The sequence below is a fragment of the Mirounga angustirostris genome, unplaced genomic scaffold, assembly GCF_029215605.1.
Source record: "Mirounga angustirostris isolate CCGP_5_RB_7025 unplaced genomic scaffold, mMirAng1.0.hap1 SCAF_12, whole genome shotgun sequence".
NCBI classification, from domain to species: Eukaryota; Metazoa; Chordata; class Mammalia; order Carnivora; family Phocidae; genus Mirounga; species Mirounga angustirostris.
The window spans coordinates 37142754-37155055 of NW_026991720.1; the positions used below are offsets into that span (position 1 = coordinate 37142754).

General features: G+C 42.3%; 1 protein-coding gene across 7 annotated transcripts in view; it reads left to right on the forward strand.

Annotated features, from left to right (window-relative positions):
- Positions 1-12302, forward strand: part of DOCK4 (dedicator of cytokinesis 4) — a 422159-nt gene that overhangs the window by 379929 nt on the left and 29928 nt on the right. For all 7 annotated transcript variants that reach the window (XM_064575038.1, XM_064575039.1, XM_064575040.1 and 4 more), the window contains 3 exons: positions 4374-4515; positions 5967-6133; positions 8856-8942. In XM_064575038.1, the coding sequence (XP_064431108.1) occupies positions 4374-4515; positions 5967-6133; positions 8856-8942 (396 nt within the window). The remainder of the gene's footprint in view (positions 1-4373; positions 4516-5966; positions 6134-8855; positions 8943-12302) is intronic.

A 12302-nucleotide genomic window follows, 5' to 3' on the forward strand; every position in this document is an offset into this window, starting at 1 on the left:
AATATCCAAACACCGTAGGCAAAAATTCATTTTAGTATTACATCGAGCACACACTCAAATGACAGGTTGATTAAAATGACCATGTATTTCTGCCATGCAGACATAAGTAAAAAAATAAGTAAAAATCTCCTTGTTGGGTTAAAAGGGAATCTGCATGGTGGTGTACGTGGTCACAAGGCTGACTCTGCAGATGGATCTAAGGACAAAGGAAAGCTTGATTCTGGATCAAAAACAGAGACAGGTTTAGAACACTCTCTGAAAGACTGAGTTTTGAAAGTGGACATTCTAGGCCCGGGCTGTCATCAGCAACCCCCTGCCCAGTGTACATGGCCAGGATCCAGGTGGTGAGTAGAAGGGGGACAGTCTGGCGCAGAGGGCTGGAGACTCCACAGGAGGGTCCAGACGTGACTCTGGTGCAGCAGACCCCCTTCCTTTCTCGGCTCAAAATCAGGCAAAGTAAAAGATTACTTTTTTTTTCCCACATCATACTCAGGGCTGATCGATCTGTTACATACAGTGGGTACAGTGTTTACGAGTCCTAATATTGCCTACAAAAGTATTTTAATTTCTTTTAAAGATCAGAAGAAAAATGAATTTTTTTGGTTGAAGAAATTGTTATAATGTCTATTAAGTTGTATATTAGACCTTACATTATTATGTATTTATTTGTCCCTATACCAAATCAGTCAGTATGATTTTGTTTTAAGATTTTATTTATTTATTTGACAGAGATATAGAGAGAGAGCACAAGTAGGCAGAGAGGCAGGCAGAGGGAGAGGGAGAAGCAGACTCTCCACCGAGCAGGGAGCCCAACATGGGGCTCGATCCCAGGACCCTGAGATCATGACCCGAGCCGAAGGCAACCTCTTAACTGACTGAGCCACCCAGGCGCCCCTCTCAGTATGATTTTTAATAAGTTTTTATAGAGGAAGGGGCCCACAAAAGTCATACTGTAGCCCTGATCAAATTCTGAGTTCAGCTAGCAAGTGCACTGTAAAGTGTCCTAGATGTTCATCTTGTAAATGAAACTGTGATAATTAAAAGTGTAAAGTTTTTTAAAAATCAGAAGAAGCTGGGGCGCCTGGGTGGCTCAGATGGTTAAGCGTCTGCCTTCAGCTCAGGTCATGATCTCAGGGTCCTGGGATCGAGTCCCGCATCGGGTTCCCTGCTCAGTGCAGAGCCTGCTTCTCTCTCTCCCTCTGCCACTCCCTCTGCTTGTGCTCTTCTATCTCTCTGTCAAATAAATAAATAAAATCTTTAAAAAAAAAAAAAGAAGAAGTTTAGGAGCCACAATTTTAAAGGGAATTTAGCAAATTAGAAAACTATATTGGCTAATAAAATAAATTTTGTTAGAAAGTCAATTAGAAAAAAATCAACCTATGTTATTAGTCTTTTCAAAACAGCTTTTCTAGATATAAATGGCATTTTCTTCAAAATGAAGAGAAGGGTCACCCTCTATTGGTTTCTAAAGGGCACCACACCCTTCGGAATCATGAGGCTGGGCCTCTTTTTAGGAAATCATATTCTAGTCTGTCCTTCAATTAAAAAAAAAAGCAAATATCAACATTAAAAATTTACTTGTTGATCAATTCCAAGATAATTTTTCAAGCTGCAGTAAATTAATACATTTACGCAAGTATATGATCTGAGTAGTTTTTTTACCCTCATGAAAAACTGACAATCTCTTTATGCACAGAATATCTCTGAATAGAGGTTTGTCTGAGGAGAATGACCAAGGTCAAAGATGAGAGAGATTTACTTTTCATTGTATGCTCTGTACTGTTTGGGATTTTTTTTTTTTTTTTACCATATATCTGTATTTCCTTTTCAAAAGGAAAAGACAATAAAAAAAATTTAAGCATTAACAAATGTGACCCAGTAATTCCACTCCTAGGTATATACTCAAGAGAATTGAAAACATATGTTCCCACGAAGACCTGTACACAAATGTTCATAGTAGCACTAATCACTATTGCCAAAAAGTGGAAGCAGCCCAAATAACAATCAACCGATGAATGGATAAACAACATATGGTATATCCATGCAATGGAATATTTAGCAGTAAGAAAGGAATGAAGTACTGATATATGAACCTTAAGCATATCATGTTAAGTGAAAGAAGTCAGTAACAAAAGACTACATGTTGTATGATTCCATTTATTTGAAATGTCCAGAATCGGCAATCCATAGAAACAAAGTAGATTAGTGGTTTCAGAGGCTGGGGGGATGTTGGAGGAAACGGAGTGATTGCTGATGGGTACGAGTTTCTCTTTGAGGTAATGAAAATGTTCTCACATTCAACAGTGGTGATAGTTGGTCTGTGAATATACTAAAAACCTTCAAAAGGGTGTCTTTTATGGTATGTGAACTATATTTCAAAGCTGTGATTTTTTAAAAAATGTATTGATGGGGGAAATGCTTTTAATTCCTTTTAATTTCTTGACAACTCCAATATCAGTCCCCAAATTTATTTTTATTTCAGAATGACTTCTTAACACCGTTGAATGATTATATGCTTAGAGTAACCCCTGATTTTATAAACTGCTGTAATATGTAAGCAGTGCCTTAAAAAGGCTGCAGTTATTAGAGTATTCGGATATTTATTTGGGGACTTCTATAATATGCACCATATATGTATGTATATTTATATACATACATATATATACATATGTAGTCTTACTTTATCAAGCAAATTTATTATCTTTTGAGTAGAATAAAAAATACATAGCATCAGAAGGCATACCTTCTTTTATCTAGACAGTTTTAAACATGGGATTGTGTGGGGGTCCTGATTTCTAGGTAGTCTGTCTTAGCCTGTGTTACCAAAGGATCATGATTTGGGGGTTTATGAGGAATTGTGACAGGCTTTCAGAGCCCACTCTCTGCTGTTTCCTCTGCAGCTGCTTTTTCTCGGCTGCAACCCTCAGCCCCCTGCCCCTGGCTCAGATTTCTTCCTTAGGGCATTTTGTGCAAGCATAGGAACCTCATCAGGCTGAGAAATGCTGAGAACCTTGGGCCTTAGCTAGCTCCCCCAGACCACGAACCACTCCCTCTTTCTCTTAAAGATCTTCAGGGCATGTCACCCACAACCTTTTATGGTCCCAGTAGCAACTAGGAGTTTTTTCTGGCTGTACAGAGTTCAGGCCTTGGTCCCACACCTGAGCTTAAATACAGTACACATGAACAAAGTACAGAAGGATCTTGATCCTCAGTTCCCAGTTCTAAAATGGGGTGGGATGTGGGAGTGACTACCTCTCAAGTTTAGTGGGTTAAGTAAGATATGTACAGAGTGCCTTGTCATTGGCTGTTTTAAGCAGTTGGAACTTCATAACCATTAAGCTGGCAGAGTTCCCTCTTACCTAACCTGACCAGTAAGCTGCTTTATTTTATTTTATTTTTTTAAGATTTTATGTATTTGACAGAGAGAGCACAAGCAGAGGGAGAGAGCGGGAGAAGCAGGCTCCCTGCTGAGCAAGGAGCCCAATGTGGGACTCGATCCCAGGGCCCTGGGATCATGACCTAGGCCGAAGGCAGCCGCTTAACCGACTGAGCCACCCAGGCGTCCCCAGTAAGGTGCTTTAAAGAAACCTGCCCACCTTTCCAGCTCTCTAGCCTACCTCAAGGATAACCTTCACCATTTTTACCTGAACGAGATACAGTCCTGGCCCACAGAGTACTTATACATCTTATAAAACAAAACAAACGAACAACAACAACAAAAAAAAAAAAAAACAGGAAAAAAATGTATCCAACATTCGGCAAGTCCCTACAAACCCTAAATCTCAGATTAGGCCAGTAATGGTGATGGTAGAGAAGTTTCCTGGGCCAGCCTTGCTGAGAGCAGGAATACGAACAGGCTCAGTCTTCCTTTATTCCATGCCGGGATCCAGTGTGGAGGCCCATCTCTGTGGCCTTGATAAAGAATGCAATAAAATGCATTTTTGGAGATCGAATTTACTTTCTTTTCCTCCCTATTGAGACTTTATCCACTAAACTCTGATACCCAGCTTATATTAAAAAAAAAAATCTTTAACACATGTGCTCATCAGCATTTAGAGGGAACATGATTGCTTTGTTTCATGTTTTGGTGCTCTGAGAATCCGATGCCTCTTTGCACCTTAGCACACGATCCGGGAGGAGGGGCACGTGCTGGGGCCTCTGACCAAAAGCAATAGGGAGGGAAGCTCGGGATCCTTGCCTCGCATTTTTCACATCTGGGCAAATTTTTCAGACTGTTTTTGGGGGGGTTTTGTTACAGTGTATGGATGTGAGGCATGTGCTCACTTCCTGCCACGGTCCTCTTTTTTGGCTTCTTTCTGTAAGGAACGCACTCAATTACATGGCTCTCTTTTCTTTGTTTATTTCACCTCCAGAATAAGGAGTTTGTGTGTCGAGGGCATGACTATGAAAGGCTGGAGGCCTTCCAACAGAGAATGCTGAATGAGTTCCCCCAAGCCATCGCTATGCAGCACGCCAACCAGCCCGACGAGACCATCTTCCAGGCGGAAGCTCAGTGTATCCACACCTAGACGGGCTGCATTGCAGTTAGGGCCATTGGCCGTTTGCTGCAGAGTGTTTTCCTGCAAGGTTGTTCAGCCTCTGGCCTCTTTGCCATGTTCTTACTCTCCCTCTTTCTCACTCATCTTGATTTTAGCTTAGCTCCTTCTGAACAGAAATGTTCTAGTTACTATCACAATGTCAGTTGAAAGGAAATCCCTTAAATTCTGGTAAAGAATTTTTTTTTCCTTTTAATTAAAACTTTTCTATATCTCCACCCTGTTTTTAAAGCTCCTTTTAGTGATTTCCCTTAGAATAATTTTCCTCCAACATACCCTGTGGAAACTGCTTCAGTTGGAGGAAATAATAGCATTATATTTCCTGGCACATATCATTCACCCCCTTTTCCCTTGATATTTTTATTCTGGAAGGAAGTGCAGAGAAGGAGGTACCTTAGTATCTCTGGAGGATTCTTAGCCATGGCATTTTGGACAGCCTTTGATGATTGCTATGTAATTGACACTTTCATTATCTAAATACAAACAACTCAACTGAAATTATCCAGGCATTAGAAACAAAAGGAATTCACCCCAGCACTCCTTTGTGAATGCTTCTGTCTCCTCCCAAAACTTAAGATCTTGAAGAAGACAAGAAACTCCCATTGATAATCATGGATCCCATTTCAAAGTAGAAAATAAAATGCAACAGAAGCAAGAAATTACATAAGGGAAAAGATTTTGCTATCCTTCTTTGAATGAGAAGAGAAGAAGGTAAATATACAAGTAAATATGATACCCCTTTATTTTTTTAAATTTAAATTCAATTAGCCAACATATAGTACATCATTAGTTTTAGATGTAGTGTTCAGTGATTCATATGATACCCCTTTAATGTAATTTTTTAAATATCAACTACAACAACACTCTGCTTATCAGTATAAGATTTGGGAGAGTGATACCACAAGTGTGGGAGGGCTGGAGACACAGAGCATCACACAAGTAAATATAAATCACTGTCAGAACTGGTTATTGTCTTTGGTCATGGTTGCATGGGTATTTATACATTATTTTACAAACAAACATTAGTTAAGAGGGGCCATGCTTGGAATGTCTCTTAAGGATTAGAATAATACAATTCTGAGTACCTAAGATCCAAGCCATTCCCACCCACCCCCTACCAAGAAAAGAAAGAAGAAAAAAAAAATCAGTGATAAATTCACACGTTATAGACATTTTAAACAGATACTTTGTCAGAATCACCTCCCTAAAACTAGTTCAAGGCCTGTAGTTTGAGAAATGATTTGTCATGAACTGAGTTCTTGGCCCCTTCTTGACATTTTTTAAATGACTTCGACCCAGTGGAAACACCAGATTGTTTACCCATTCTCTGCTCTCTGCCACAGCTCAGCTCAAGCCAGATTTCCATGGCGTTTGCCAAGTCAGGTTTCCTCCTTGACTTTTTAATCCTAGATTTGCAGATCTATGCCGTGACTCCCATCCCGGAGAGCCAGGAGGTCCTGCAGAGAGAGGGTGTTCCGGACAACATCAAAAGTTTCTATAAAGTGAATCATATCTGGAAATTCCGCTATGACAGACCATTTCACAAAGGCACTAAAGATAAAGAAAATGAATTCAAGGTACCGTGCAGTTCTTATTACATACGATTTCCCATGAGCTCTTTGGAACAAGCCCCTCGATAAGTATTTATTTAGAATAGAGTCAAGTGATAGAAGCAGAAGGGACTAGAAACCATTGAGTCTTGTTGATCTCAAACTCAACTGTATATCAGAGTGCCGTGGGGGTGCTTTTCTAACCAAGCAGACTTCTTAGCTCAGGAATCCTGACTCAGTAGGTCTGAGAGGAAGGCCTGGAATAATCAGCTTCTTTGTGACAGTGCTGGTGGTCCTTAGACCAGTCTTTGAGATGTCACGGTTGAGCTCAGCCTTCTTATTCACTCATATTGAACCAACGGTGGGGACCACAGGATATTTGTTCTCAGATAGTGTGCAGTGAGTAAAGAATGCTTAACCGACAGGGGAAATGAAGAATCTGAGACAGGGAACAGTTAGGTAGACTGCTGGTACAGTGAAAGATTTCTGTGTGATCTTCTGCTCTTTCTTGTTAGAATGGTGTGTCATTAGGACTTCTGAGAAGACACCGAGTAAAAGCCAACCATAGACTCCTTGCATGTGCTGAGTCGTCCATTCTCAGTAGTTGTAATAAGCCTTGCCATCCCGAGCTCTCTTGGACTGTCTAACAGCCCTACTGGGGGATTGTGCCACAGATACGTTATAATCTCTTCTTTCCTTGATAACAGTGACAAAGTGGGACCAGATAGATCCCTGGTTAGTCAGTATTCCCCCCCCTACAAAACTGACCTATTACTGTGGGTTAATTGGTTTAGCTTCTTTTATCACAGAGTCTCTACTTAAGCTGGGAAACGTCCTCCTAACACTATTAGCAGTGATCTCTGATGTTAACTGTCCTTGTCTCCTCTGCCTAAGTGTCAGTTCCCAGCGCCCACAGCAGTAGCTCCAGGAATGGGGCACAGCCGGGCAATCAGAAGGGGAAGCTGGGGTCGCTCTGCAGTGTCACGATGGGCCTCCACATAGGGCAGTCCTCTGTGCAAGGAGATCCGATGGGTTACCTATCAAGGCAAAGAAACTATTGGAAGACAGTACGGGGACGTCATTGAAAAGATCCATGATCATTTCTAGTCCTTTTGGATACTTACATTTTTCTTTGTGTCCCACAAAACCAATTAATGATCATTAGTTTATAATACAGCTTTCGTTGCGGTTGGGGACACTGAATACAAAGTCTGAGATCTGCTGGAGTCAGGCAGGTGACTTGCTCAAAGTCACATTCTAACTACCCGGAAACCCTACACTACAACCCACACCTTCCAGTACCTACTCCTTTGCACTTCCTGCTGCAGCGCATTTCCAGCTCATTTCCAGCATATTTATCAGTGCTATAGCAGTCCCCCTAGAAAATACGATAAGTCTGGCTCCTCATTCCTGTGCTTCCAGCCCTCAGCATCTGGCACCAAACTGCCCCTCAGAAGCCTCATCTGCACCGCATCCCACTCGCCCACCCTCCCTCTGGGGCTCCAGCGAGACCGAACTTCTCTTCCCCATCTCCGCGTGCCCTTTCCCTTTCTCCAGCCCCTGGCTCACTCGCTGGTTCGCTCGCTAGGGTCTCTGCGTGGGCTGCTTCCTGCTGCCTGCAGCGCTCCCCCTCCCTCCGCCTGGCAAACTCCTACTCACTCTTCAGCATTCAGCTCACGTGTCACCTCCTCTGAGAAGTGCCGTCCTCCTCCCACAGGCTGCTCTGCCTGCCTGCTTCCTTCTGCTCTCCCCCAGCACCGCGAGCCCAGCGTTCCTTTCTCTTTGCCCTGAGCCCTTCCCTCCGTGCTCACCTCCCTGTCACCCCTACCATGCGCTCACCTCCCTGTCACCGCCGCGATGCTTCCAGCCGCCGGCACAGGGACTCTGCCATATTCATTTCAGTATATCTTGGCTGACACGAAGAAATCCTCCCAGTTTCTGTTGTTCTGGAATAAGTGGCACTATTTCAGGGATTTTGTGAAGTTTGTTATCCTCTTGAGAAAAATGAGGCATAGACAGAGAGACATGGTTGACACAAGAGAAATCTGTCGCCCACAGCGGCTCTTATCAAGGCAGCTGTGGCTTCCCGTGTCACGGGGGTGCTCTCCTGGCCAGGGGAAGCCTCAGCTCTTGAAATACGGATCCTCCTGGATGATGGCAGTTCAAATGGGTGTGAGAAAATGTGGCGCAGTGAGGAAGTCAGAAGTTCTAGTAGGTAGAGTCTGGGAACTAGAATGTACCCCCGGGCAGGTCACATTGCCTCCTGGATGCTTAGCATCTCCCTTTTTAAAATAGAAAGGTGGAGCTACGTGATTCTTCATGGACCTTTCCTCTGTGAGGATGTTATTATTCTAAACCTGTGTTGACTAGCTGATACTGTTACCCCTTCCAGATAAAAATGGCAAGACCTTAAGGAGTGAGGGGGTTTAAATTGGAATGTGAAAGAACTAGCAAAGGAAATAACTGTGGTGTTACTCTATTTTAAGCTTGCTGTCTGCAGTAGATGATGTATTCCACACAGGAAAAAGTGTCCGACAACACAGAATGGGAATGATTAACACGGCATCAGTGGTATCTTACCGTGAAGGCTTCACGAGTGTGAAGGGATTACCCACATGCTAGAAGGGATACTAAAGAAAAGCCTACAGAAATAAGCAAACCTGACCAAATCGCATGGCTAACGTTAGTCATAGCTCAGTAACTAGGAAGAAGGGACACTTGGGGACTTAATTTGTTTTGTATTCCGTAGAGTCTCTGGGTGGAGAGAACATCATTATACTTGGTGCAGAGTTTACCTGGAATTTCCCGCTGGTTTGAAGTGGAAAAGCGTGAAGTGGTAAGCATCAGAGCTTATTCTCAAGTACTTTCTCATCACAGTTGCTCACTGGGAGTCATGCCATATATTAATTGCTTCTGCTGTTGACTCCAAGTGTCCGGAAGCACACAGAGTAAGGTAGTAAATGTTTATTGTATTGACCCCTGTGACCAAGGCTTGGAGGGGAACGTGACTGTTCTCCTAGTCCGGCCAGCAAGAGGCATTCCTCAAAAAGAACTATGACTACAGCATGGAAACCCTGCAGGCCCTTGAGTAAAAGAGCTGGAATTCGAATGACTGTAGGCCAGTGGGAAGAGGTTCTCTACCTTGTCTTATTTAATCATCATACCAAAACTATGAGGTATGTATCCCTCTCCCTCTTTTTACAAGTTTTAACCAGAAGTTAAAAGCCTTTGCCAGAGGTCTCACATCAAGACGTTGAAAAAGGCTAGACTCAAACCCAGATTTTCCTGCCTCAACAGCCAGTCCCAGCCAGCTCTTCGAGCTCAGTTTCCTTAAACGTAGCCTGAGGCTAGCGCAGAGCTCCAGTAGCTCCGTGCTGATCCTGGTGGCAGTAGAAGGGAGGCGGCTGTGTGAGTCTCACTGAGCCGTCCTGGATGAACACCAGCTGGAGACCGTTGGGTGTCATTCTATGGAAACCACAGCACGAAAGAACCCTTCAGGTTGTAAAACAGGCCCCAGCTCCAGGCCCGAGGTCTGGGTGCTGACAGCAGTTGTATCGGGGAGAGACCTGGCCTGCTGCCTGTGTCACTCCTCGGGCTGGCAGCACCTTGATGGCAGCCCTGCATCCAAGCAGCATCCTTCTCCCTCCCTTGCTACATCCATCAGGACTGAAGCCAGCCCTTTGATTGCCCTAGTCCTCTAGCTGATCGAAAAAGTGACGATTGTGAAAATATCATTTAACTCCTTTCCTATTTAGGTAATAAGCCACTCTCACTGAATACATAAGAGCAGCTCCTGCCCAAATGGTCTTCCAAGAATGGCCTGTCCTACCTGAAATCTCACTAAGCGTTGAAATCACTCAGCTTATCATGTTTGATTATGATAAGGATTTAATGGTGTTTTCCTTTTACAGTGCTAAAAAATTCACATCGCTTCCTAAAGAAATGGAACTGGGCGCCTGGGTGGCTCAGTTGTTTAAGCGACTGCCTTCAGCTCAGGTTATGATCCTGGAGTCCCGGGATCGAGTCCCGTAGCGGGCTCCCCACTCAGCGGGGGGTTTGCTTCTCCCTCTGACCCTCCTCCCTCTCATGCTCTCTGTCTCTCATTCTCTCTCTCAAATAAATAAATAAAATCTTTAAAAAATATAAAATAAAGAAATGGAACTCAGTTCAGTAGACTGCCTCAGTGTAGTCCTATTCTTGTAGGGTCTGAGTCAAGGGTCCCCAAAGCTGGTTGCTTACATGGTATACCCTGGTGCCTTCCATGGAAGAGTAGAGGCTGCTAAACAGTCTCAGAAAGTCTTAAGCTTCATGCTGAATGGGCCCAACCCACAGAAATGTTCTTAGTCATCTATCCCTGCATTAATGATTCAGAGAGCCTTTTCAGCTACTTACTACCCAGAGCATTAAATTCTCTGAGGCCTCACCAATGATCCTAACCTTTGAAATATTACCCCCCACACCCTTGTCTCACACACACACACACACACACACACACAATACTCACAAAAAGTACCATGCTGATAATGATTAAAAAAACATGACAAAACATAACCTTTCAAACATCAGCTGCCTACTTTATTAGAATATATAATCTTACGTTCTTTCAAACAGAACAAATTAAATTGGGCTACTTTGTTCTCTGAACACAGCCCACTCATAACAGCCTTATGTCTTTCTCTTGTTCCCACTGCCTGGAATGTCCCCACCTTCTATTAAAGTTGCTGGTTTACTGCTTCGATGCATGGCATATAAGGTCCTCAAGATCAGGGACACATAGTAGGTACTAAATAAATGTATGCCAACCTGAATTGAAATTCCTTATGTACAATGCCAAAATCTAAAAGATTCTGTAAACCAAAAGATGTTTTCCTAAGTTCAGCTCCAAACTCAATTGGTAATAAGCCTAACCTGATCTGATGTAAGACCATTTATGATCTTTATGTCATTTAGTATGAATATTCTTATGTGTTACTGCAGAAATATTAATGCATTTGGTTAGAGAGTATTTCCCCGGACCCTGTTTGAGGATTACATAATAGACTCCATGTGCTGTATATTATGTTTCTAAAATCTGAAATTTCCTGAATTGTGAAACTTCTGGCACCAAAGGTTTTAGATGAGATTGTGGACCTTTATTCTCTAAACATGGCCCCAGAATATATTATCCCATTCTTTCGAAGATGACAATGCCTTTGAACTACTGTTTTCTCAGTAATTGTTTTTATTGTCTTGAGAACAAACAAAAAAATCTGTACTTCTTCTGGTTAATAAGTAAGCTCATTTAAAAAATTTTAAACAAGATAAAACTACAAAAGAAATGTATGACGACTTTTTAAGCTCCAACTATAGATAATGAGAATAGTTTCACATGTCACATAATATCCATCAGAAAATCATGTGGCTCTACTTTCAGAATACAGGCAGAATCCAACCACTCTTCACCAGCCCCCACTAATAGCGCCATCTAGTGTCTGATTTCTGCAGTAGTCTCCTAAGTGGTCATGTGTTTCTACCCTAACCCCCTGCAGTCACCTCTGTGCACAACATCCAGTGTCCCTTTTAAATTTAAGTTGTATCATACAAAAGTAAAGAAAATATAAACTGGGTGGCTCAGTTGGTTAAGCGACTGCCTTCGGCTCGGGTCGTGATCCTGGAGTCCCGGGATCGAGTCCCGCATCGGGCTCCCTGCTCAGCGGGGGGTCTGCTTCTCCCTCTGACCCTGCCCCCTCTCATGCTCTCTCTCTCTATCTCATTCTCTCTCTCAAATAAATAAATAAATAAATCTTAAAAAAAAAAAAAAAGGAAAACAGTATAGTCATAGTAATTTAAAAATATATTTTAAAAAATATATATATATATAATGAACCTGATTTACCCATCATTTTACTTAAACAACTATCAAAAAGGCCAATTTTGTTTTACCAGCATCTTCCTGTTTTATACTGGATTATTTTAAAGTAAATCTCAGACATCATCTCATTTCATCTATAAATATGTATATTAACTAAAAAACAACCACGATATCATATATTATCCCATCTAAAAAATTAACAGTAACTCCTTGACATAAAAATCAAGGCAGCATTCACACTTCACCAAGGGTCTGTTTATTTTATGAGTTTTGTTTTTTTGTCATTTGTTGTTTGATTTCAGATCCAAATGAGGGCCATACACCGCAGCGGGTTGAGAGGTCTCC